The sequence below is a fragment of the Pleurodeles waltl genome, chromosome 1_2 (genome assembly GCF_031143425.1).
Source record: "Pleurodeles waltl isolate 20211129_DDA chromosome 1_2, aPleWal1.hap1.20221129, whole genome shotgun sequence".
Classification (NCBI taxonomy): Eukaryota; Metazoa; Chordata; class Amphibia; order Caudata; family Salamandridae; genus Pleurodeles; species Pleurodeles waltl.
In genome coordinates, this window is record NC_090437.1 from 798,808,411 (window position 1) to 798,836,210 (window position 27,800).

Genomic DNA, 27,800 nt, shown 5'->3' on the forward strand with positions numbered 1-27,800 from the left:
ACATCCCTTAATTCCTTGTCTGCCTTTCTGAGGCTGCGTCTGTGTATGAAGCAAACTATTATCAATACCCATGATAAAGGAAGACAGTGGACAAGGCTGAGTGCATAAACATTACTTACAAAAGTAACAACTTACCTTAAGTTCACCGCTGCCACCTGTGCCTATAACATTTCTCCATCCTTGTTCTCTGGCCCTGTTGATTCGTTCCATCTAAGAAAAATAAGAAAATAAGAAAATATTTAAAACCAGTATTTAGACATTTTTGCAGTACCATCAACTTCATTGCTAAATCAAACTTTATCAAACTTTAGTCATTGCTAAATCGAACACTTAAACTACATATAAAGTGGAGGCTTACATTGGTGTTCTGAACTGATGTTTACGGTGGGGAAGATGTGTGAACAAACAATCTTATAGGTTTACTGATCTATAAGGACATTAAAGGTTAGTCATGTTTATGGTAACTTCAGTATTTGGTGTGCTGGCATCTTTCGGAGTCGTGATTAGAAACAGCTTCCATAGCCATTCAATAAAGCTTTGCACATCAACACCATGTATGTAGGTGCTATTTTATGGTTGAAGGGCTGAACGGAGTATTCTGACAATGAAGACCATATCAACAAAAATAAGCAGTCACTATAAACATAACTTGACCCTCCTCCCACGATCTCCCTTTCCCATTTTCAACCAGTGGGTAGATTCCACTGCATAGAAAACAGAGAGGAAGCAGCATATCTAGGCAATCTATATCGACTTCTGCAGCCCTAGGGAAGGAAACCTCAAAAGTAAAATGACAGTATAATACTTGTGGGGTAGACAAGAGAATAACCAAAAATCAAAAGATCCCGCACTCTAAATTAATGATGAAATGCTTCAAAAGTTATTGAAGTAAGCTGGCTCTGTATATACTATATGAAAGTGAGATATAGTGTGCTCAGAGTCCAGGGGTACCCCAGAGGCTCAATAGAGGCTAAAAAGGTTAATACTAATGCTCTCTTTTGTAGTAGTGTGGTTGAGCAGTTAGGCTTATTAGAGGGTAGTGCAATGCACTTGTTGTACACAAAGAGGCAATAAATGCAGAAAACACTCAAAGACTAACTCCAGGCCAATTGTTTTTTATATAGCAAAAATATATTTTGTTACTTTATTTCTAGAATCACAAGATTCAAGTTGCAGGTAAGTACATTTGCAAGTATCAAACGTGTATTGTAAGGAAATGCCTTCCTTGGCATGGTTACCCCCTGACTTTTTGCCTTTTGTTGATGCCAGTTATAATTGAAAGTGTGCTGGGACCCTGCCAACCAGGCCCCAGCACCAGTGTTCTTTCCCTAATCTGTACCTTTGTTCCCACAATTGGCACAGCCCTGGCACACAGATAAGCCCCTTGTAATGGTACCCCTGGTACCAAGGGCCCTGTTGCCAGAGAAGGTCTCTAAGGGCTGCAGCATGTCTTATGCCACCCTGAGGACCCCTCACTCAGCACATGCACACTGCCTCATAGCTTGTGTGTGCTGGTGGGGAGAAAATGACTAAGTCGACATGGCACTCCCTCTGAGTGCCATGCCCTCCTCACACTGCCTGTGGCATAGGTAAGTCACCCCTCTAGCAGGCCTTACAGCCCTAAGGCAGGGTGCAATATACCACAGGTGAGGGCATAAGTGCATGAGCACTATGTCCCTACAGTGTCTAAGAAAAACCTTAGACATTGTAAGTGCAGGGCAGCCATAAAGAGTATATGGTCTGGGGGTTTCTCAAATACGAACTCCACAGTTCCATAATGGCTACACTGAAATCTGGGAAGTTTGGTATCAAACTTCTCAGCACAATAAATCCACACTGATGCCAGTGTGGGATTTATTGTAAAATTCGCCCAGAGGGCATCTTAGAAATGTCCCGTGAATACCAGTCTGACTCCTAGTGCTAGGTTGACCAGTTTCATCCAGCCTGCCACAGCCAGATGAGTTTCTGGACACATGGGGAGAGTGCCTTTGTCACTCTGTGACCAGGAACAAAGACTGTACTGGGTGGAGGTGCTTGTCACCTTCCCCTGCAGGAACTCTAACACCTGGCGGTGAGCCTCAAAGGCTCATGCCTTTTGTTACAGCACCCCAGAGCATCCCAGCTAGTGGAGATGCCTGCCCCTCTGGCCACTGCCCCCACCTTTGGCAGAGGATATGAGAAAAAACAAGGAGGAGTCACCCACCAGTCAGGACAGCCCCTAAGGTGTCCTGAGCTGAGGTGACCCCTGCCTTTATAAATCCTCCATCTTGAGTTTGGAGGATTCCCCCAATAGGAATAGGGATGTGGCCCCCTCCCCACAGGAAGGAGGCACAAAGAGGGTGTAGCCACCCTCCAGGACAGTAGCCATTGGCTACTGCCCCCCTGACCTAAACACACCCCTAAATGTAGTATTTAGGGGTGACTCTGAACCCAGGAAATCAGATTCCTGCAACTTACAAGAAGAAGGACTGCTGACATGAAAACCCTGCAGAGACGACGGAGGCGACAACTGACTGGGCCCTGCCCTACCAGCCTGTCTCCAGACTTAAAGAACCTGCACAGTGACGCATCCGACAGGAACCAGTGACCTCTGAGGACTGCCCTGAACCCGAAGGACCAAGAAACTCCAGAGAACAGTGGCACTGTTCAAAAACAGCAACAACTTTTTAGCAACTTTTAAAGAACTCTCCCTTCCCGCCATAAGCGTGAGACTTCTCACTCTGCACCTGACGCCTCCGGCTCGAGCTCCAGAGAACTAACACCGCAGAGAGTACTCCCAGGCGACTACGACGACATGAGTAACCCGAGTCGACCCCCCTGCAACCCCACAGCGATGTCTGCAGAGAGGATCCAGAGGCTCCCACTGACCGCGACTGCCTGGTAACAAGGAACCCGACGCCTGGACCAAGCACTGCACCCGCAGCCCCAAGGACCGAGAGGAACCACCTTCCAGTGCAGGAGTGACCAGCAGGTGGCCCTCTTCCTAGCCCAGTTGTTGGCTGGCCAGAGAAGCCCCCCTGTGCCCTGCCTGCATCGCCTAAGTGCCCCCTGGGTCACTCCATTGCTTTCTATAGCAAACCCGACACCTACTTTGCACACTGCACCCGACCACCTCTGTGCCGCTGAGGATGTGTTTTGTGTGCCTGGTGGTGTCCTCCCTAGTGCTCTACAAAAACCCCCTGGTCTGCTACCCAAGGACACAGGTACTTACCTGCCAGCAGACCAGAACCGGAGCACCCCTGTTCTCCATAGGCGCCTGGTGCGCTGACTTTGGGGTTGCCTTGAACCCCCAACGGTGAGCTGCCTATGTCCAGGAGACTGAACTTGTAAGTGCTTTACTTACCTGAAAATCCTAACCAAACTTACCTCCCCCAGGAACTGTTGATTTTTGCACTGTGTCCACTTTTTAAATAGCTTATTGCCATTTTAGCTAAAACTGTGTGTACTACTGCTTTGAATCAAAGTTCTATACTTACCTGTGTGAAGTACCTTGCATTTTATGTACTTACCTCAAATCTTGAATCTTGTGGTTCTAAAATAAATTAAGAAGATATTTTTCTATATAAAAACTATTGGCCTGGAGTTAAGTCTGAGTGTGTGTTCCTCATTTATTGCCTGTGTGTGTACAACAAATGCTTAACACTACCCTCTGATAAGCCTACTGCTCAACCACACTACCACAAAATAGAGCATTAGTATTATCTAATTTTGCCACTATCAACCTCTAAGGGGAACCCTTGGACTCTGTGCACGCTATCTCTCACTTTGAGATAGTAAATACAGATCCAACTTCCTTCATTTATCAATACCACTTTCTTTCAATTTGGCAAGTTGAATGGTTTTCATGAAAATAGCAAATATCTGTTTTAAAAGTTGACAGTGCAATTTTCAGAAACAGTTCTAGGGGGGACGAATAGTACAGTGGTATGAGGTAAGGCTTACAGTTAGTCTCCAAGGGTTAGGATGTCTACAGGTTGGGATTCAAGTTCACTCCAAACACCCACCACCAGCAACACAGGGCCGGCCGGTGCAGAGGTCAAAGTTGAAGTAGATTTAAAATGGGCTCCTATGGAGACTTGGGGCACTCAGAATCAGGCTTGCTTGCAGTTAAGTACCCGCATCTTCAGATGGTGGATATTGGGGGTTTAGGTGAGCACGGGGGCCACAGGTCGGCACATAACACACACCCTCCGCTGCACAGGGATGGCCAGTTGCAGGGTGCAAACACAGCATCGGGATCCCAATGCTTTTCAAAAGGGGGACCCCAGGGGTCACAAAGATGCTGTAGGCTGGGTTCAGGGGGTCAGTTCTGAAAAACCACAGGCTGGACAACAAGGAGGGCCGCCTGCTGAACGTTGCTGGACCAGTGGTCAGATTCCCCAATGCCAGGGGGCTGCGGGTGTAGGGGTACCTTTAGGTTTCTGGATCTTCATCCAGTTCTCTTGCGATTAGGGGGGACCTCTGGATTTAGGCTGCAGGCTTCATCATGTTAGACAGGTGGGGTCATGCTAGGGTGGACACTAGAATCGCCTTCAGGACCAGCTTTAGTCAGTTGGGCCACCTGGGCACGGGCCCTGGGCATCGGGTGCAGAGTAGGCAGGGCTCGTGAATCCGGGGTGGTTCTGGGGTCCTTTGTTGGAGTTTCATTCTGGACAGGGCCACTGTCCACGGGTGGTCTTCATTCTCTGGGATGCAGGCAGTCCTCTTGAGGCTTTTAAGAGGTCACTGGTCCTGCAGGACGCGTCTCCTTTTTGTGGCAGGGCTTCAGAAGCTGGGGACAGGCCTGTAGGGCTGGGGCAAAGTCAGTTGGTGTCTTCAGTCTTCTCTGCTGGGGATCAGGTCAGCAGTCCTTCTTCTTTCTTCTTGTTGGCTTCTTGAGGTCGCCAGGAATCTGACGAGCTTTGTTCAGGGGAACAGGGTCAGAGGGCAGTAGCCAATAACTACTATCCCTGAGGGTGACTACACCCTTCCGCTGTCCACTCCCTTTGGGGAGGGGGACACAGACCCAACCCTATTGGTCCCTGTCCTCCAAACCAAGATGGAGAATTTTGCAAGGAGGGAGTCACTTCAGCTCTGGACATCTTAGGGGTGGTCCTAGCTGAACTGGTCACTCCTCCTTGTTTTCTCGAATTTTCTGCCGGACTTGCCACCAAAAATGGGGCTTTGGCCAGGGGGCGGCAACTCCTCTGGGGTACTGTAAAAAGAGGCCTGAGCCTTTGAGACTCACCTTCACCCAGTGCAGGCTTTGCTTCTGGCCACAGAAAACACAAAGGCTCTCACCCCATGTGGTCAGAAACTCGTCTGGAAGTGGCAGGCTGGCACAGACCAGTCAGTCATGCATTAGAAGTTTGGCTACAATGCAGGGGGCATCTCTAAGATGTCCTCTGGGTGCATTGTTTCATAAATCCAACACTGGCATCAGTGTGGGTTTATTGTGCTGAGAAGTTTGATATCAAACTTCCCAGACTTCAGTGAAGACATTATGGAGCTGTGGAGTTCGTAATGGTAAACTCCCAGTCCATATACTCAGTATGGCCACACTACACTTACAATGTCTAAGGATGGACTTAGACACTGTAGTGGCATATTGCTCATGCAACTATGCCCTCACCTGTGGTATAGTGAGTTCATCCTGCCTTAGGGTTGTAAGGGGTGACTTACCTATGCCACAGGCAGTGGTTTGTGGGCATGCCACCCTGAGAAGGGTGCCATGTCGACTTTGTCTTTTTCTCCCCATCAGCACACACAAGACGCAACAATAGCGTGCATATGCTTGGTGAGGGGTCCCCCACCAAGCATATGCACACCATTGAGGACCTTCCCTGGCCACAGGACCCTTGGTACCATGGGTACCTTCTACAAGGGACTTAACTGTGTGCCAGGGGAGTGCCAACTGTGTAAACAATAGTACATTTTTAGGCAAAGAACACTGGTGCTGGGACCTGGTTAGCAGGATCCCAGCACACACTCAGTCAAGCTAGCATCGATATTAGGCAAAAAGGGGAGTAACCATGCCAAAAAGGGCACTTTCCCACAGTTATCCTCAAAAAGCCGCAGGTAATTCATGTAGTAGGTGCCAATCAAGGGTATCGCCTTCTGATCAATAGGCGTAATGATTTAAACTGACCTACCATGCAACCCTCCAATTTGGAGTGTCCTCCTAATGCACTCAAAGACACAGTTTTCAAGCTTCAAACAGTGTTGGTGAATTAAGTCATTTATTCCAAAAACAAAAATAAGTCTTCTTAGAATTGTGTAGTTCGTGCAGTAATGGAAAACACCATCAAACATTTAACCTCCAATACTTGTCTTCATCAAAGATGAGCTTCCTTGAACTTAAAACTTTAAATGTGTTTCAAGTCGTTCAAAACAACAGCCCAATGCATTTCAGACAAACCCCTTCATGAGGGGAAAACATCCTGTAAGTGGTATAAATAAGAAAAATTAGGGCGCTGAAGCGCTACCTCTACACTAAAGTTAAGTCACAACAATATGCTTAAAAAAAAAACAACGCACTCTGGATATTGGGTGCAGCACGATTTACAGTAAACAAAACATGCAGAGTACACCCATACAACAGAAGTAGAGAATCCCGGTGAAATATAGTTAGAACCCATCATAAAACGAAAGGTATAGTGAACATACTAAAAAAACTTCAAAGATCGGAAGACCACGGTGAAGTGCAACAAGAAAATTAGTGTAAACATGCATACGACGTGCAGATTATCAAAGTGCACACGGTGTACCCAAAAGAAATAATGTGCCAAAAATTATGTGAATTGCCTGAATTTGAGCCATCTAAAAAGTCAACACTACAATTATTGGAAGCTGCAATGTTATCCTACGGAGGAAAAACAAATATGTCAAACAGGTATAGTACAGCAACTTATGGGACCAATCTCCTGGACTTAAGGTAAGTGCTGGGCAAGGGTCAGGACCACACCAACAGGTCACACTGGGTGGCCGGGTGCAGAGGTGTAGTACAGCTTCAGGTGCCCAATGTTAGCCAAAGCGCATCGGTCCAGTTGAAAAGCGGCTGTAGGTTTGAACAGGTAGTCCAGACAAGGAGAACCAACAGGTGGGTTCAAGTCTTGAGCTACCCGGGACGTGTGGACACCTTAGGTCCTCTTCTCCACGGTCTAGGAGCAATGGGTGCAGAGGTGTGCTGAGGCAGCGGGTTTTCTCCACTGGGAACACTCGCGGTTGAAGGGGCTTGCGAGCAGAGGCTACAAGCGGCGTGGGGGAGTCCACCGTGGGCAAATCCAAGGTGGGCTCTATTTCTGGAGGGCTGGGAGACCATGTTGGCACCGTTGACCCACTTCGACTCGGACAAGGTGGCAAGGGTGCAGTGGTGCTTTCCGGTGTCAGATTTTTGCAGAGTCCTCTCAGGTCTCTAGGGGAGCCTGCAAGATGCAGGAAAGCAGCTCCACTGCTACACAGGAGTTCCTGTGTCTTTACTGAGGGCAGACAGCACTCCCAAGCTTTTGGAGGCTGTAGCAAAGTACCATCTTGCCTGGCATGTTACCCCCATTTTTACTTGTGTGTCAGTTTCTTTTTGCCTGTTTCACTGGGATCCTGCTAGCCAGGACCCCAGTGCTCATAGTCTGTGGCCTAAATGTGTTCCCTGTGTGGTGCCAAACTGTGTCACTGAGGCTTTGCTAACCAGAACCTCAGTGCTTATGCTCTCTCTGTCTTTAAAATTGTCACTGCAGGCTAGTGACCATTTTCACCAATTCTGATTGGCACGCTCGAACACCCTTATAATTCCCTAGTATATGGTACCTAGGTACCCAGGGTATTGGGGTTCCAGGAGATCCCTATGGGCTGCAGCATTTCTTTTGCCACCCATAGGGAGCTCAGACAATTCTTACACAGGACTGCCACTGCAGCCTGAGTGAAATAACGTCCACGTTATTTCACAGCCATTTTACACTGCACTTAAGTAACTTATAAGTCACCTATATGTCTAGCCCTCACTTGGTGAAGGTTAGGTGCAAAGTTACTAAGTGTGAGGGCACCCTGGCACTAGCAAAGGTGCCCCTACATTGTTCAGGGCAATTTCCCCAGACTTTTTGAGTGCGGGGACACCATTACACGCATGCACTACATATAGGTCAATACCTATATGTAGCTTCACAATGGTAACTCCGAATATGGCCATGTAACACTAAATACTGAATTATGGGGCATTAGGGGAGGGGAGGGTAGGAGCCAATGGGCTACTTAACCCTGGGGTCACTACGCCTCCTATATTCCTGTGGGATGTGGGCATAATCCTGTCCCAGAGTTTCTACTTCTGCCAACACCAAAATGGCAGATTTCTAAATGTGGTGTCCACATCAGGCATCTCACGTTAGGGGTGGGACTGACCTGAGGGGAGGAAACACCTCCTTGAATATTAAATTTCCCGACTGTCTGGACCCATATGGGCCCTGGGGCAGGGGGGTTCGGCATCTCTCCTTTGAGCTAAGCCATATCTGCATATCAAGGGAAGTCCCCTGCCTTCGAATGCAGATTTGCAGGTCATCCTGTTGGGTGGGGTGTGTAAACACCTCTCCCAGAGCAGGCTTTGCTTCTGACCACCTAAGAGCAAAGGCTCTCACCCCTTGGGAGTCAGAATCATGCCTGGTGTTGGCAGGCTGGCTAAAAATAGTAAATCTGCATACTGGTAGTTGGTAGGTTTTCAGGGGACACCTCTAAGGTGCCCTCTGGGTGCATTTATTAATACATCCATCACTGGTATCAATAGGGGTTTAATAATATGAGATGTTTGATAGCATCCATCCCTATTTTAAGTGAAGCAATCATGCAGCTAAGGAACTCATCTTGACCAGTGTGCAGCACATGTAATTGAAACGGCTTCCCTGTTCACTCACTATGTCTAAGACTCGACAAAGACATAGCAGGGGCATACCGGGTCTTGAAGCTATGCCCTCAGAAGTAATATAATGCGCCCTGCCTTAGGGCTGTAAATCCAGCTGTAGGGGTGACTTACATATACTGCACACAGTGTTAGGGGACAGGACACACAGGCTGTGTGCCATGTTGCGTTTTCATTTTTAGCTGCAACAAGGAACGCAGCCTGCAATGGCTGTCTGCATGAGCTAGGGGAGGGTGGCACAATACATGCTGCAGCCCTTGGTGGCCCTCTTTGGTACCCATGCCCTAGGTATCAGGGGTACCATTTACTAGGGACTTACAGGGGTGCCAAAGGTATTGCCAACTGAGGAACAATTGCACAGTTTTACAGAAATAGATTGGGCACTGGGGACCTGGTTAGCAGGAACCTAGTGCACTTACAATCAAAAATGCATCATTTACAAGGCAAACAGTGGGGGTGACTGTAGGAAGGTAGCCTCTTTCTAGCCTTGTAACCCCCACTTTTGGCCTGTTTGTGAGTATATGTCAGGGTGTTTTACTGTCTCACTGGGATCCTGCTAGCCAGGGCCCAGTGCTCATAGTGAAAACCCTATGTTGTCAGTGTGTTTGATATGTGTCACTGGGATCCTGCTAGCCAGGACCCCAGTGCTCATAGGTTTGTGGCCTATGTGTGTTCCCTGTGTGGTGCCTAACTGTATCATTGAGGCTCTGCTAACCAGAACCTCAGTGTTTATGCTCTCTCTGCTTTCTAAAATTGTCACTGCAGGCTAGTGACTAATTTTACCAATTCTCATTGGCACACTGGAACACCCATATAATTCCCTTGTATATGGTACCTAGGTACCCAGGGTATTGGGGTTCCAGGAGATCTCCATGGGCTGCAGCATTTCTTTTGCCACCCATAGGGAGCTCAGACAATTCTTACACAGGACTGCCACTGCAGCCTGAGTGAAATAACATCCACGTTATTTCACAGCCATTTTTCACTGCACATAAGTAACTTATAAGTCACCTATATGTCTAACCCTCACTTGGTGAATGTTAGGTGCAAAGTTACTTAGTGTGTGGGCACCCTGGCACTAGTCAAGGTGTCCCCACATTATTCAGGGCAAAATCCCCAGACTTTGTGAGTGCAGGAACACCATTACACGCGTGCACTACACATAGGTCACTACCTATGTGTAGCGTCACAATGGTAACTCCGAACATGGCCATGTAACATGTCTAAGATCATGGAATCGTCACCCCAATACCATTCTGGTATTGGGGTGACGATTCCATGATCCCCCGGGGTCTCTAGCACAGAACCCGGGTAATGCCATACTGCCTTTCCGGGGTTTCCACTGCAGCTGCTGCGGCTGCCAACCCCTCAGACAGGTTTCTGCCCCCCTGGGATCTGGGCAGCCCAGTCCCAGGAAGGCAGAACAAAGGATTTCCTCTGAGAGAGGGTGTTACACCCTCTCCCTTTTGGAAATAGGTGTGAAGGGCTGGGGAGGAGTAGCCTCCCCCAGCCTCTGGAAATGCTTTGATGGGCACAGATGGTGCCCATCTCTGCATAAGCCAGTCTACACCGGATCCCCCAGCCCTGCTCTGGTGCCAAACTGGACAAAGGAAAGGGGAGTGACCACTCCCATGACCAGTACCTCCCAGGGGAGGTACCCAGAGCCCCGCCAGTGTGTCCCAGACCTCTGCCATCTCGGATTCAGAGGTGTTGGGGCACAATGGACTGCTCTGTGTGGCCAGTGCCAGCAGGTGACGTCAGAGACCCCTCCTGATAGGTGCTTACCTCTTTCAGTAGCCAAGCCTTCTTTCTTAGTAGCCAAACCTCCTTTTCTGACTATTTAGGGTCTCTCCTCTGGGCTATTCCTCAGATAACGAATGCAAGAGCTCACCAGAGTCCCTGTGCACTTCCCTCTTCGACTTATGCCAAGGGTCGACCGCTGACTGCTCCAGGATGCCTGCAAAACCGCAGCAAAGTAGCAAGACGACTACCAGCAACATTGTAGCGCCTCATCCTGCCGGCTTTCTCAGCTGTTTCCTGGTGGTGCATGCTTTGAGGGCTGTCTGCTTTCACCCTGCACTGGAAGCCAAGAAGAAATCTCCTGTGTGTCGACGGGATCTTCCCCCTGCTAACACAGGCACCAAACTTCTGCATCACTGGTCCTCTGGGTCCCCTCTCATCCTGACGAGCGTGGTCCCTGGAACACAGGAGCTGGGTCCAAGTGTCTCCCACAGTCCAGTGGCCCTTCTGTCCAAATTTGGTGGAGGTAAGTCCTTGCCTCCCCATGCCAGACAGCAAACCTGTGTACTGCGTGATTTGCAGCTTCTCCGGCTTCTGTGCACTTTTCCAAGGATTCCTTTGTGCACAGCCTAGCCTGGGTACCCAGCACTCCGTCCTGCAGTGCTCAACCCTCTGAGTTGGACTCCGACGTCGTGGGACCCTCCTTTTGTGACTCTGAGTTCACAGATCTTCTAAGTGCCTGCTCTGGTACTTCTGCGGGTGCTGCCTGCTTCTGCGGGGGCTCTCTGAGTTGCTGAGCGCCCCCTCTGTCTCCTCCAAGGGGTGACATCCTGGTCCTTCCTGGTCTCCAGCATCACCCAGAATCCTCAACCGCGACTCTTGCATCTAGCAAGGCTTGTTTGCGGTATTTCTGCCTGGAAACACTTCTGCAACCTCCAGCACGCCGTGGGACATCTTCCATCCAAAGGAGAAGTTCCTAGCTCTCTTCGTTGTTGCAGAATCTTTCTGCTGCTTCCACCTGTAGGCAGCCCTTTTGCACCTTCATCCGGGGTTTTGTGGGCTCCTGCCCCCCCTGGACACTTTCGTGACTCTTGGACTTGGTCCCCTTCCTTTACAGGTCCTCAGGTCCAGGAATCCGTCTTCAGTGTTTTGACGGTGCTTGTGGTTCTTGCAGAATCCCCTATCACGACTATTCTGTCTTTCTGGGGTAGTAGGGTAACTTTACTCCTACTTTTCAGGGTCTTGGGGTGGGGTATCTTGGACACCCTTACTGTTTGCTTACAGACCCAGCGACCCTCTACAACCTCCCATAGGGCTGGGGTCCATTTGTGATTCGCATTCCACTTTTGGAGTATATCGTTTGTGTTGCCCCTAGGCCTATGTCTACCTATTGCTTCCTATTGTGATTCTACATTGTTTGCACTACGTTTCTTACTGTTACTTACCTGTTTTGGGTTTGTGTACATATAATTTGTGTATATTACTTACCTCCTATGTGAAGGTATCCTCTGAGATACTTTTGGCATATTGTCACTAAAATAAAGTTGAATATTGTGTTTTATTGTGCTATATGATATAAGTCTCCTAGTTCAGCCTAAGCTGCTTTGCCACAGCTACCTTCTATCAGCCTAAGCTGCTAGAAACACCTCTATTCTACTAATAAGGGATAACTGGACCTGGCACAGGGTGTAAGTACCACAAGGTACCCCACTATAAGCCAGGTCAGCCTCCTACATTTGACGATGTAAAACAAAAAGGGGGGGGGGGGGGGGGCTTATCTACAGGAGCCATTAGTAAAGGTTCACTAGGAATATGTTCGATAATGTTCAGAAAAGAGGTAACCTGACAGGTGCTAAAATGCAGTCAAACCTATTTCGTCCTGTGGTGTATGAATGTGATGGCCCCTTGCATAGCGGCAGTAAGTTGATGTGAGTGCACTGATTGGTTAGATGGGGCCTTTGGCCGGCAGTATGAAAGTCTTGTTTGTGGTGCATGAATGGTGTGAAAATGGACCATAAAGCGGTTGGTGCCTTGATGTGGCTTTAAGGCTCACCTTCAAAAGTCTTGGTTTCAATATAAAGATACTTTGATAAGTGTTTGTGTTTTGAAGCCATCATTTCTGGAGATGATAAAACCAACCAGTGCAAGTGGTGGATTAACGTTAACAATTTAATACCAGATTTATATCTGTTGCGGCAAGATGGCCCTTGCTTTTTTTGGGTGGGGGAGGAGTTGTCTTTGCGGGTAGCTGTGGATTTTGGGCCCTAGTTCAGCCCACCTGCATATTTTTTTAAACTAGACAACCAGAGGAGTCCTGGCGGTGCATGACTGGCGTGGCTCTCACTAGTTGTTTTTACCCAGAATCTCCTGGAAAGCTCTAACTTTGCCTTAAAAATCACATTAGCCTTGCATTTCTGTGAGAACATGTCCTGGAATCTATAGGCTGCTACAAATTTCCTACCACCCAGTATCCCGCCAAGTCTCCTGAGAGAAACAATGCCTCACTTGTGTGGGTGGGCCCAGTTCCCGTGACAGGGAAGGACCCAAAACGTAATGTGGAGAAATCAAAATTATCTAACACAAAAGGCCCTGTTTTGCAAGGGGGAGACCTGTGTTTGTGGTTCCAGGCTCGTCGGTCATCTAGGAAAACCTACCAAACCCAGATACTTCTGAAAACTGGACACCCGAGGGAGTCCAGGGAGGTGTGGTTTACGTGGATCCCCCAGAATTTTCTTATCCAGAATACCCTGCAAATGTGAAACCTTGATTAAAAACATAATTTTTCCTTGCATTTCTGTGACGTAAAATACAGGAATGTTCAGGGATCCACAAAATTCCTACCACCCAGCGTTTCCCCACTTGGCCCGATAAAAATGCAACCCCCCCTTGTGTGGGTCAGTTTTCGGTGGAAAAATGTGCTGTGTCCATGTTGCGTTTTGACCCATTCCTTGTGTCAGGCACTAGGTCTTCACACACAAGTGAGGTACCATTTTTTTTATTGGGAGACCTGGGGGAGCGGCAGGTGGAAAGAAGTTTGTGGCTCCCCACAACTTCCAGATCTTTCCATCACAGGAATGTGAGGAAAATGTGTTTTTCAGTCAAAGTTTCAGGTTTGCAAGGGATTCTTGGTAAAAAAAAAAGAAACGTGGTGAGAGCCATGCAAGTCAGCCTAACCTGCATACCCCTAGGTGTGTAGTTTTTTAAAATGTACAGGTTGGCTAGGTTTCCCTAGATGCCGGCTGAGCTAAGACCCAAAAATGTCGAGCTACCCACATTGGGAAAAAGAGTCAGGTTTCAGCAAAAAAATTCAATTTCTCTACAAGCGAGGTACCATTTTTATCAGGAGACATGTGGGGGCATAGAATAGTAGAACATTTGTTATAATCAATTGGATTTTACTGTGTTTGTACCTTTCAAATGTAAGCCAATGAATAAGAAAGATGAGATTTTGAAAAATACCCTCTAAATCTTATACTAGTATGGGTACCTGCAAGTTCAGAGATGTAGAAATAACCACTGCTCCTAAACTCCATATCTTGTGCCCAATTTTGAAATACGTAGGTTTCCTTGATACCAGTTTTTCTCTCTGCCTATTTCGCTATAAGAATTGATCTATACTCGGTACTCAATGAAAAACCTTGTGCAGTGCAGCACAGTTGTTGGCTCTAGGTACCTTTGGTTCTTGGAGAACCTACAAACCCTATATATCCCTGCAACCAGAAGAGTCTAGCGGACGTAACGGTGTATTGCTTTTGTCAATCGGCCATTGAGACAAAAAATACAGATGAAAATGTCACCAATGCCCATTTTTCCTACTCATTTTCAGTATTTCGTTATTTTCCTTGAGAAAACCTTGAGGGATCTAAACATATGATCCCTTGCTGAATTCGGAAGTTAGCCTACTTTTCAGAAATCAATAGCTTTTCTGATTCACCCATGGGTTTCATAATGGTTTCCACCACAAACTGGAAGTAGGTTGAGAGCACAAAAATAGGGAAAATAGGCCTCTTAGAAAAATGCCAAAACTGAACAGAATTAGGCTTTGGGATTCAGCTCTGCATGCTCCTGGAAGCTGGGAAGATGGTGACTTTAACAGGGCAAGCATTTCATGGATGCCATTTTTATGGACAAAATGAGACACTTATCTGGAGAACTTTTCCCCTATTTTTCTAAAAAAAAAAAAAAAAAAATGTTGCTATATTTTGCCTATTTTCTCGGTCCTCTCCAGGGGAATCCACAAATCCTGGTAGCTTTGGAATCCTCAAGATGTTGGAACAAAAGGATGCATATTTGGCATGGACACCTATGTGGAAAAAAACATGATGAAGCCCTAAGCATTAACTAACCGAAATATCTAAAAAAGGGCTAAGCACAGGGAGTGGGGGGTTCAGCAACTAAGAGGTTAATATTGTCATTCAATATTTGGAGCTTAGCTCTGATGTTTGATGATGCACCCAACAGTATCTTTACACATGATTATGAGACGACTAGCGGTACCAAAAGATGAATTATGCCTCAGGGATACACATTTTTTCATATGCACCTTGTTCAACAAGGATGGCAGCAGTGTGTATGAACACAGCATAAACGGCTAGTGGTTTGGGTTTCCCGCAGAGTGTCCTTGGTCCACAGTAGACTTAACAACCTGTGCAACCTTTTTGCTCATGGCACACCTTGAAAATGAACTACAGGTGGAAAAGGGGATGTGTCAAGTAGATTCTTATGTACATTCCTACCTTACTGGCTGCCACTTCTAACATAACCTTGAGGAATTTGATAAGGCTTGACTACTCTCTGCAAAAGATGCACGTGCCCAGGAAAAGAGGAAGATTATGAATTTAGAACCACACTGAGATTTGTTTGGAACAGGTTTTTGACCTTACTGCTGACACCAAACTGGGAGAAGAGTTATTTTTTTTTAATTTAAAAACATTTATTGAGTGCCTCTAACACCAGTAGGCCCCTTGACGCTGAGCACACCAATCTCCTCACCTTTCAGATATCGGACATTTTCAGACATTAATTTGAGGCATAAGCTTTAGCACGCTGGAAAAAGTCAGGTTTTTAACTTCTTCCAGAACTTTAACAATAAAGGTTCAAGTGGAACACTATTCCACAGCTTTGCTGAAACTACAGAAAAGGCTCTGTCATCTAGAATGCCTCTGTGAAAAGTTGGACTTTTAAGTCAGAAGGCCTTCTCTAATATTAAAGAGCATCTTGGACCCTAAAATGAGCATCTGTTGGACAAAAAGATTTGGGGTATGATCGTAGACTGTTTTGCGCACTACACATAGAGATTTTCATTTTATGCTCTCACTGACCGACATCCTGTGTATATTCTCCAAAGCACACAAACTGTATTTAAATTTCTTTATATTGAAAAATCATTCTGGCAACAGCATTTTGAACAATCTGCAATTTCCTCAATTACTTTGCATATCCAAATAAACATGATAACAGTAAATCAGAACTGAGGACACAAATGTACTCATAATTGGCTTCCTTTGCTGGAAATTAAAAAAGGCAAAACCCTGGCATTTCCTACAAGATGAAGAAGAAACCACTGACCACCACAAAACCCCTGACTGCCTTGAAGTTCTGCATAAGGCTCAGAATATAAACAAATCTGTGTGGTGAATGCCTAAATAGATCAGTACATGAAGAACAAGAGGATCATTGCAGTCTAGCTGGCCTAGATAAAGACCAACACCAAAGTATGATTAAAAACTGGGCTCTACAGCCACTGAGACACTCTTGTGCTTTACAACCTGTAGCAAGCGTCCACTCCCTTTAGGAGTCCCCATATAAGCACCATACAACTCTGAATGGGACAGGGGGTCCTCACTATACGGGGCAACATCACTACTGGATGAACCCATTCCCTAGCTGCTACAGTTCTTAAGTCACTGTAAACTGAACACTCTAAAAGAGAAGATGCCAGTTGGGGTTGACAAAGCCACTGGGAGCAGTGAGTGCTCATAGCCCCAACTGTCACTGACCCTTTTTGATATTCAGGATGGTTTTTGAAAATTGGCTTTCTGGAGAAAAGTATTAATTTTGTATATTTTAAAACTAAGTGTTGCAGATCACCTGAAGGGGAATTTTGTTTACAAAAACTAGAGTAAACCCATTAGTTGCCAAGTGCTGCAGATTCACACACATGCAAGGGACTATTCAATAGTAATGATTATCAGTGGAGATTCCCTGAAGGAGAATTTTGTTTACAAAAACTATAGTAAACCTAAAAGTTGCCAAAAATATCTGAGCACTCATAAGCACTGCACACATGATGTTACTGGCCACAGAAGTCTAAGTTATCAGAAACTTTAGCCCATAGCTGGTAAACACTATAAACGATTTCAATTCCTATGTAGACCGTATAACATGCTAGCTCCTTATGGCTTTCTGCTTATCTGAGTTTCTAAACCATACCATTTCCTAGAGTAAAGCCTTGCCTGCTCACATTCTGGAGCCTTGGACACTCAAGTGAACAACATTAGGTGATTGCTTTGGTGGCCCTATGGTATTGTGGCAAATAAAGAAACCACGCAGGAGGCAGCCCCTTGTCCCAGGACCACAAGAAAATTGGTCATAGTCAAAACTATGGAAGAGGAATTAGAGGACAATGCCTGCTTTTGAGTCAACTCTCCTGCTTTTCTCCCGCTCTGTCTGCATGTACACTGGATTTCCTCAGTCCCAGGATTCCCTCCTGAACCTCTTCTACATCCCTTGTTCAAATGGAAGCCCTCACACTTACTTGAGTCATAGCCCTTATCCATCTACGACAAAGGAACACCATGGAAACTCTTCCCCGGACACCCAAACCTCATTAGTTACTGCCAATTTTTCAAATAAGTGGACCTACATTTTCTCAACATTAGAAGAGATGCTATTAAGTACAGACTTTTGAGATGAGGTTACTTTTGCGCAGTGGATCTTTCTGAGTGGCTGGTTTATTATTATACAATAAATAAAGGAGGACACAGATAAACTGGTATCCTATATGGGAAATGGATCCCAAACAAACAAAAAGACAAGGTTCCCAATGGAGTTACTTATTTTTATTCATCAAATTCCTGCTGTCTCAAAAATCTCAGTATGTGATTTAATGATGTGTCAGGAGCCCTAGGAGTATATAGGAAGACCTCATTTAGTAATCTTAGAGTCCCCTTAGTTAAATATCAGAAAAAATTGCATAGGTAGAATTAGTATATGAGGGACAAAAAGTGCAGTACGGGGTTATAACCAGTAAATTGGTAGTTGGGGTGAAGATAAACAATGGATTAGCACCCCAATTTTATAGCTATGGAACAACAGTTATATACTATAATAATAATACAATGTTACATTATGTAGTCTGTGAAAAAAGGAGCTTCGGAGTTGCGATTTCTACTATCAGATTTATGATGGGAGCCTCATTTGAACAGACACACAAAGCTACTTGGATGGGTCACCATAGTAAAATCAATAGAACAATGAAAAACAGACTCAAGGCCACCATATGAATAAAAGAGCACATACCCATATCATTCTTTGGTGGTGGGTAAAACAAGAAGTACACTATGTAATGCAATGACCATGGGCCCATAGGAGTTTGCATACTGTTATGATGAAGTAATCTAGAAATTAAACCAAATAAATTAATATTGTTGTGATAATTACACCAATAATGATGTAGCCCAAAGATTATTAGGAATTTATATAATGGTACATTTAGGTACTTTTTACCGATGGGAGTAATTTGCCAAATTTGCTACAGTATAATTAGAGGAAACCACAGCAAAATTACGTTGGAGTAAAACTCTGCATTTAGTTCTATTTTCTTAGCACAAAATGCACTCTCCTGTCCAAAATGGAACGAGGATGCATTTTGTACTAAGACAATAGCGCCAAATGTAACAGAAAATAAACAGCAGCAACTAGCTGCCATTCACACTCTGTTCCTGTGTCCTTATGGTAGGTTTTTTGTCCCAAATTACTTTAAATCACACAAGCGGTCATAATCCCTGAATTTTCAGTATTTTCATGTCACAAGGGTAAGAAGAAATTTCAGAATACTCCGATTACCCTGGCGTAATTAAAATATCACCTAGCCCTAGTATTTAAAAAAATGATGAGATTGCTCAGGTCCAAACTAGCAAAGAAATGCTTATTACCGAGGAGTGGGGTGCTTACAAACATCATATTGTATTATGAGTTATAAACTATTTCAGTAAACCCTGTGCTTGGGACACTGTGGAGAGAATGATTCCTATATTTACTTTGAACATTTTATCACTATCACTTTCAGGTTGGTTTACTCTATATAGTAATCTGAATAGTAATCTGAATCTGCATAACCTATAACCTATGTTTTCCAAACTCCAGCTCCTTTTGTTCAATGACCTCTGTTAAGTATTATTTGATTGTTTCACACTGTAACTGAATCCTTAACCACCATTAAGATTACGTGCCGACAACAACCATCATAGCCCCGGAGAGTGAAATCCTCTGAAACGTTTGAGCATTGCACAAATACCCAAGGTGTTAGAACACCAATAGACACAACATATAATCACTTAAGAGCTTCTTAATGGATTTCTCACTCACTGGAGGAGTGGATATATCTGATGAGGCAGTTCGGTTTCTGGTTGTCAGCCCCAGCGATAAGGAATACTATCAAACATATGTTTAGTCAGGCATTTTTCCTTACAGACAGCAGAACTTGAGGGAGTGAATGTAACTTTCTTAGATTCTGAATGAAGAACAGAACCGGGGTGTGGACTACTGCATTCTGGACACGACCAACTGATGAAGGCTTTTAGGGCCAGCAACAAAAATTTCACTTCCAACATTTCGAAGAGAAGGACCTAATCTAATGTATCCCCAAAGTCAAACAACGAAACCCTTCCCTTGAGACCGAAGCTCTTAAAAACAGGTATTAGTCTTGACTTGCTCTAGTAATAGCTGAAAAATGCACCTTCCTAGGTCCCAACATCTCAGGTATCACACTACAGTGGACCACAGCAGGCTTGGATTATCCCCCATCCCTAGTCAAGTGCTCTATCAGAAAAGGAACCAGAAAGCATAGGTTGAATTTGCCACAGGGGCCTCCATGAAGTAGAGGCATCTAGAACCACAAACGCACCACACCACTGTTTTCCAGAAAGTAGTTTAAAGTTCAACTAACAACCAATCTTCTCTCTAAAGCAGGGAAGCCCTTTGTAAATCCAAACTGTGAGTTAGGACAACCCAACGATTTGGATATTTTACAACAATATCATGCATCAATTTTAGGTAGTGAACCCTATGAGTTTACTTAAACCTGTATACCAAGATTAACTGAAAATCTCTTCACCTTATCATTAAATTTTAATCCTGAAACACTGGCAGATTTGTTCAACCTATATTGCTAGGAAAATGTAAAACGTAGCTTACCCTCTCTTTCTCCAATCTCCTCATCTGCTCTGCTTTCATCAAATTAGCCTGTGCAACAAAATCAGACTGTGTATTAACACTTTAGTCATCCAACTACCTTTATAGTACAGATTAAACAATAGATACTTTTTAAATGTGCTAGTTGCAAGAAGAAAAAATGGATTTCCATGTACCTGTTCCCGCTGTTTCTTTTCTTTCTCCAGTAAATCTAATCTCTTCTTTTTTGCAGCTTCCTGAAAAACAAACAACTTCTAATTGTTTTTTACCCTCATTAACAGCTTTGGCAGGTTAGTATTCCATCTGCAAAGGGATGCCAAGGGAAGAAAAAAGTTAGAGGGTGTTATTAGAAGAAAATAAGAAGGAAAGATAGCCTTTTTAAACATTGGGTAGGGCATGGGTATACCCCGAACATAAGCAGATAGGAGGTGGGTGTGGATGCCATTATACCTCAGACATTCTCCTCCTCTCATCCACAGCATTCTTTTTCTTCACTGGGACAGGTTGGGCCTGGACAAAAAGTGAAACTACACATTAGAATTAAATAGCACACCGTTTTTTTTACTTTCCACACAGTAGGGCAAATCAGTGCCTCTTAGCCCCAGTCCTCTCAAGGGAGTAGACGGGATAACTCGAAAACACAATTAGGAGTATCAAGTATGAATATGTTTAAATAAATAGTACTTTTGTTTTTAATTTCATATAAGCTGTAGCCTAAGGCAGAACATCTAGGTTGACAGTCTGTTAAATAACTATAATTATTCCTTTGAAGTATAAACATGTGACATGTATTTCCTCTTCTCTGTTCTAAAAAATATTAAACACTGCCTTCAAAACATGCTGGTGACATTAAATCTTTTAGAAGCGTAGTTATTATTTTTGTAAGCACTGCTATGCAGTGGTTGTCACCAAGAATCATAGACATTAGTACAGGTACCCCAGTTTCATTGTTATCTTCTCCCAGGCAACCCAAGTAATGCTGCTGCAACTGGTGGTTGCAATGGGTGCCTCACATATTGTTAGGGAGAAGAGCAGCCACCAATGATTAGAAGATAAGGGGGGATGGCTATATTTAATGGATTCTACTAGCGACATTAGCAGATTTGGGAATGTATGGTGTTAATTAGAGAGGAAAAAGGTAATTCCATATCATTTATTTGATATCATGTAGGTGTGAGCAACAAATACAGGAACCCAAAAATAATGGTTTCAAGAAATTACATTTTGGGATCACATGAAACACTGTAGTAGAGGTAGACTAAGCAGAAGATAATGATAAGCCTGCAATCAGGCAGAACAGTGAGTGAGTATTGCATGAATAAAAAAGCAGAAAACATTATTGTATGAAGGGAAATGTGCTTGAAACGTATGTGGTAGTATAATATGAGAAGTATAATATGAATATTATAAAAAGGGAGGTTCCAAAGCCAGAACACCACATAACAGAGTTCTATTACAAATGTGAGTGATCACAGATAAGAATAAGACTAAGCAATAACAATTCCAAAGATTACAAGTTTAAAAAAGTGTGGATGTTCAGAAAGGTTGGGGCACAGTCTGTGCTAGGAGGTTGACAACGTCTCCTTGTGGGTTCCCCTGAACCGCCTACCCAATCTAGTCATATTTTCCCCCAGTGACACAACATCATGAAATGAGGAAGTAATCTTGCCCCTCAGGAAATCCAAATGTTGAGTATCTTGTTGCTAAGACTAAGGTAGCAGTACCCATAAAACTGAAGGACTACCAGATAACTTGGTCCAACAAGAAGGGAAATGTTAAATATAAGACAGTGTTAACTCCAATTCTGGCGAAGGAGATGGCTGAGGAAGAGCAGGACACAAGGCTGACTGAAGTGCACCTAGGGCCACTGGAGCTCCAGTAGTCTCACCAAAGAGGAAAAGATACTAAGCATGACCCAAAGTCACAGAGCAGTGCATCACCCACACATCACTTGGTACATTTACAGAAGAAAAAGTGCACACACACCCCTGGGACTACATAAACGGCAGATATAATCCAAGTGCAACCAAAGGTCTCCCTGGCCAGTGGTCCAGTACATAAGTAAAACATGAAAATGTCAAGAAAATGCAAAGAGAAAATAATATCTAGCACCAAACATTCCATATGAACTGTAGACCCTTAATAGTCTAAGTGTCATGGAAAGAAATCCTGTTAGATGTCCACGTCTTCAGTGCTTCTTCAATAATGCTGTTGCAGGAAAACATACTCCAAGCTGCATACTGCTCTTCAGTAATGGAATCAAAGTTTTCCAATAGTCTCCAAACTATTTTCAGAACCCAAACACTCATGCTTCTGGGCATAGCGGCTGAAAATAGAAATCTGAAGATAATAGACAGGTGGTGGGGCATTGTGGGCTTTCAGTCAATGTCATCAAGAGTCATGCAGACTTTGCCTATGTTATTTCAGACCCAACTGCCAGATGATGGAATAACGCACATTTTGTAAATCTATAACAGGTTCACACTGCAAAAGAGCTTCTCCTCATTTACAACTTAAAGTTTGATAAAGATTAATCTTTTTTGTCTATGTACTTATTGCACTTGACTATCTTTTGTGTTTTATTTTCAAGCAGGCTATCAAGTGTTGGCAGTCTGCGCCATTTAATTTACATTTGCCTTATTTAGCACTTTGTCCATATTGCTCCCCTTTTTAGGGTCAAGCGCAAAGCGCTCTGTCCCTGGTGTAATCTCTCTGTGGGGTTTTAACCAGGGCCATGTCAAGCCTATCAGTTTGCTTGGTTTGTGGGCTTGCCTTTTAAAATTAGCTTGATTTAATTAGTGAAAGGCATGCATACGCCATACCTTTTCCGGTGGTTAGCCCGCCTTAAGCGCACCGTCCAACTACTGAAAACATACGAGGCTCCATGTTTTACGTATGGTTTCTGCACTGTTTTACTCTATATTTCGTGGGCAGCGCGATCTCCATGGGCAGTAGTAGAGCATTTTGCATGACATCGACCCTGTTACATGGATATTTGCACTTTTGCTGGTTACATGGATAATTGCACTTTTGCCGATACGTTTCACTGTGAACGAATTTCTGTTTCTTTTGTGTGTTTGCTTTGCGCTTAGGCGGCCGTTGGCTCGCTTATGAGAAACTGTTTTACTTTTCAGTTTATGTGGCAAGAAAAGTCCGGCTAGGAGTTTACAACACTAATAGCTTTAACTCGAGTAAACACGAGACCCATTGCATTGCGAATGATTGATAATTTGTGCCACCCCTACTAAACACTCACCAGCAGTTCTGGTATGCCAAAGTTCTCTCACTGACTCTTCAGAACACCTCAGCCTAGCTCTCAAAGGCACATCTACACCACCTTCAAACTTCAGCAAGTATGTGTGACTGAGTAAAACCAATGCAGCCTAGAAGATCTTATCCCAGCACAACAGTGAATATGAGCAGGGACCATATTCTTCAATCAAAACTTGCTGAGGTCAGCATTCTCTCTGGCCAGTGAAGACAACTTAGGTCCACTGCGGATCCAGTCTAACTCTACATTCTCAAAAGTTAGATTTGAATACGTTTAATAGCCCTACACATATGAATTAAAGAAAGAAAAATGTGCCCAACGAAAACGAATTGCTTTACAATGAGATTAACAGCGATAGAAAGAAAGCACTTTTTTGAGAACTGCATTCCCAGATACATTTCCAGGATAAAGTAACGTGTTGCCATCGTTTCCTTACCTGTCTGTGTTTTATTAATGGCTTCTTATCATGCAGCTTTTTAGCAGCATCGCTTGATTTCTTCAAAGTTAAAGGCACTCCATATTTTGCAGCTGGTTTTGTGATTTTCTGAGCAGGAGCAGCAGAAGCCAAAACTTGTCCCTGAGCTGGTCGTTTTGCTATTCAGGACAAAAACAAAAAAATCAGTTAGGTGTAAATCAAATCACCAGGTGCCTCACATGGTTCTACATACTCGAGAGTCACGTGACACGAAAGATGAGAGATTATTTTACTTTGGGCATTGCGAGCTGGGGGAGTTTCACTTCAACAGCAGCTGAGAAACAATGAAAACTGTCAGAGTAATCTGGGTTATGGAAGAGAGATGAGCCCAATATTTTGCTACAGCACAGAAAAATCTGTTAATCTATTTTATAGCTGCCAAGGATGGGATCTAATTAGGGTTTAGTACATGCATATTAGCTAAGATTTAAAAAAATAGTAAACTATTGAGTTACTGTGCGTATGCGGTTACTCTATTCTTAACACTTGTATACGATTAACTATGGAAGTAAAACTGGACATGCTGACAAAGAATAGATTATATGTTCAATACAATGTCATAAATACACTATCTTATAATTGTATCGATACAACTGCAGACATAGAACATTTGTGAGAGCATAGTAACAAACTGAAAATGGTTCAAAAATAGGTTTTCATATGCAAGTGATCCGTACATGTAGAAGGGAAATTAAATAAAATGTAGTTTGCAGTAACACTGAAGATTCTGAAAAATAAACAAAAATCGAAATTACTTACGAAACGCACAATTAAGGTGAAAGGTTCGCTCCAGGTGGCCATTTAAAGTGGCAGATGTATTTCGATATTTGTAAATACGTACATTCTCAACTGGACAGACTGAGGGAATGCGGTCATGAAGCCTAACGCAAGGATACGACACCAAAGTAGCTACCAAATTATTTAGATTAAATAGGATGTCATAGTATAAACAGTGCTTAATTTTTAATAGAATAAGTGCCGATGCCCAAAGCTCTGCTCAGAAAACCATGGTCGGTGCTTCTGGACATCGGCGCACCAAATACCAAGGCTGATAATCTTCAATCGGCGTCATGTCTTTTCCATTCACTACAGGACACTCCATGCCTCTTTATCTGACTCATGCAGACTCCTGCTTTCTCCCTTTGAAACATTTTTCCTTTCTTACGGTACCTACTTCTTTCCCATTCGTGTTTTTGTGCTCTTGCTCTCGGTAAATGACTGATGACAAAAAATAAGTGTCAGTCCCGAAACAATTAGTGCCGGCTCCCCCCCCCCCCCCATCACCCACCCGCCTCCTCCACCTCAATAGTCAACCACCGGCTCAAATTATGCACTCGATATAGAGGTTGTAGGTCCGAACTAAATATGTATTCGTTTACCTGACACAGGACTTGCAACCTTGGGTTGATTGAGAAGTGCTGCATGACCAAATTCTTCGGCAATAAGCTGAGGAAAAAGAGAAAAGGCAAGATTTGCTTAACTTTCCTTTAACTGGCTTTTGTTTGTGTAACTAATGTGTAGCGCTGTGTGTTACAAGAGTAATTGAAAGCGAAGCTCACAGAAAGACAAGATCATGTCACACACAATCAATAAAACTAAAGAAATGCAAAAAAAACAAAAAAGGGAAGGGCAAGTATTTTTTCTTTCCAACCACAATTACATCTTTACTGTTAAGCCAGACATTTGAATTTCACAGGTGTTCATTTTAATGATCATTAGTAATTTACAATGTAACATCTGCAGCATTTTTTGCTGCAATCACAATTAAGGGACAACAGAGAATGTTTATCTACCGCAACGGGTGCTACAAATGGATTACATCTGCTCATCACATGTGTTGCTGTAGATTCACATGATCTGCATACTCCTGCCATCTACTGTTAGCCTTGGACTGTTGCAACATGTTTTGCTTTAAATAAGTCTTTTGATTCATAAGGTACCAGTGACTCTAGGTGTGAACGAGCAAGGGTAAAGACTCCACTGTTTGTTTTCCGCAAAGCAGGAGCGAGGAGATATAGGGGGTTATTCCAACTTTGGAGGAGTGTTAATCCGTCCCAAAAGTGACGGTAAAGTGACGGATATACCACCAGCCGTATTACGAGTTCCATAGGATATAATGGACTCGTAATACGGCTGGTGGTAAATCCGTCACTTTTCCGTCACTTTTGGGACGGATTAACACCTCCTCCAAAGTTGGAATAACCCCCATAGTGTAGTGAGTATGACAGTATAGTGAACAATCATGTTATGCAGATATGACAGAATTTTAAAGGTTGAAGATATCTGTAGCAAATACTGTCGTCTGGGGAGGTGAGATGGGGCATGTGAATCGACAGCACTACATGTGACAAGCAGGTGCTTACAGGGTAAGTAACATAATTAATTCACATCATTTGTGGCTGTAGATACATATGCGATGTATCAACTGGAAAGCAGTACTATCCAATGCAGTGACTATCCCGTGGACAGTGCAGAGGTGTGAAACAAAGTTTTAAGACAGTTTGTTCAACTCTAGCTTGTTGCCTTGCAAGAATAATCACACAATAATATTTTGTGGTGGTGTGTGGGGTTCACCATGTTGCAGCTTTAAAATGTCAACAGTGGGTATGTTCCCAGTGAAAGCCATAACGGCACACTGTTTGCAGGCAGAGTGAGGTCTTGGGTGGGTGGGCAGTGGGTGTCAGGTAGGGGTATCTTGTCTTTGAGATAGCAGGTTTGGATGCATCTGACAATTCGCCCGGCTATACCTGCCTATGATATAGAATGACCTTTGTAAGCTTGTGCAAAGGCAATTAAAAGCTGTTGTGTTTTATGGAAGGGCTTGGCCCTGTGTAGTATACGTTAGTGCTTAATGTCAAGCGTGAGAGCACTCTCACAGCTACAGAGTTAGGTGAAGGGAAAAAGACCAGGAGCTCTACGGTTTGGTTAAGGTGAAAGGGGGAAATAACCTTAAGTAGCAATTTAGGTTAAATCAATCCAGTCATTGTGGACCACGAAGGAAGGCTTTTTGTAGTATAAAAACCTGTAAATCACTAATATGCCTAAAGGATGTAATGGCAACTAGGAAGGTGCCTATCAAGTAGAGAAAATGTAAAGGGTAAGAGAGTAGTATTTTGAAAGGAGGGCCCATGAGCATAGCAAGGGCAATAAGTTCCAGACTGGGGCAGTGGCACCTGGTTGGGATGATGTGTTTAAGGCCTTCCATGAAGGCTATAGTGACTGGGATCTTGAAAAGTGAGGAGTGTTCCCTGTTCTGCTTATATGCAGCAATGGCTGCTAGATGTCCCCACATGGAGGAGTAGGCTATTCGCAACTTCTGTAACTGTAAGTGGTAGCAAAATATGTCTTGGATCGTTGGCATTAGATGGTCCAATAAGTCTGAGGCACAGTTGTGGACAAATCTCTTCCACTCAGCAGCATAACAGGTGCTTGTGGTGGACTTGTGGGCCTCTTTCAGTATGTTCATGCACTCTTGAGATAGGTGAATATAGCCAAACTCTAGGACCTCATGAGCCACATCACTAGGATGAGATGCCTGGGGTCCAGGCAACTTTTCCTTGGTCCTGTGTGAGAAACTAGAGCCTGTTGGGGAGCTTCTTATGTGGCGCAATCGACATCAGTAGAATAGTTGATAACCATAGTTGTCTGGCCAACATGGAAGCCACTAGGATGAGGGATGTTTGGATGAACTATAGGGATTTTTGCATACACTATTCCTCCTCTCCCACTACTGCCCTACATAATGAGGAAACTGCAGCAAATGCCATTGCCCAAGGACTGGAAGTGTGGAAACCTGAAGGCAAGATTAAGGCATTTTGCTTTTTTGCATACGGCAAAGCATTCTATGTATGGGGCATCCCAGTGACGAAAGTACATGAGTAGGACTTGTGGGTGGAGTTCCCACTCAGACTTGTTGCTGCCTCCTGCTGAGCAGAAATCGTTGCCCACCCCCTGGAGATACTCTGATGGGAGGTGAACTTGGTGATGGACCGAACAATGCCAAATCCATTTGCAGGACT

The 27,800-nt window shown here is 44.2% G+C and overlaps 1 protein-coding gene across 5 annotated transcripts in view; it reads right to left on the reverse strand.

Annotated features, from left to right (window-relative positions):
• Nucleotides 1–27,800, reverse strand: part of NEK1 (NIMA related kinase 1) — an 800,483-nt gene that overhangs the window by 562,473 nt on the left and 210,210 nt on the right. For all 5 annotated transcript variants that reach the window (XM_069244156.1, XM_069244192.1, XM_069244183.1 and 2 more), the window contains exons 9-14: nucleotides 25,161–25,227; nucleotides 23,743–23,900; nucleotides 20,486–20,545; nucleotides 20,212–20,271; nucleotides 20,039–20,086; nucleotides 136–210 (exon numbers count right to left, since the gene is read on the reverse strand). In XM_069244156.1, the coding sequence (XP_069100257.1) occupies nucleotides 136–210; nucleotides 20,039–20,086; nucleotides 20,212–20,271; nucleotides 20,486–20,545; nucleotides 23,743–23,900; nucleotides 25,161–25,227 (468 nt within the window). The remainder of the gene's footprint in view (nucleotides 1–135; nucleotides 211–20,038; nucleotides 20,087–20,211; nucleotides 20,272–20,485; nucleotides 20,546–23,742; nucleotides 23,901–25,160; nucleotides 25,228–27,800) is intronic.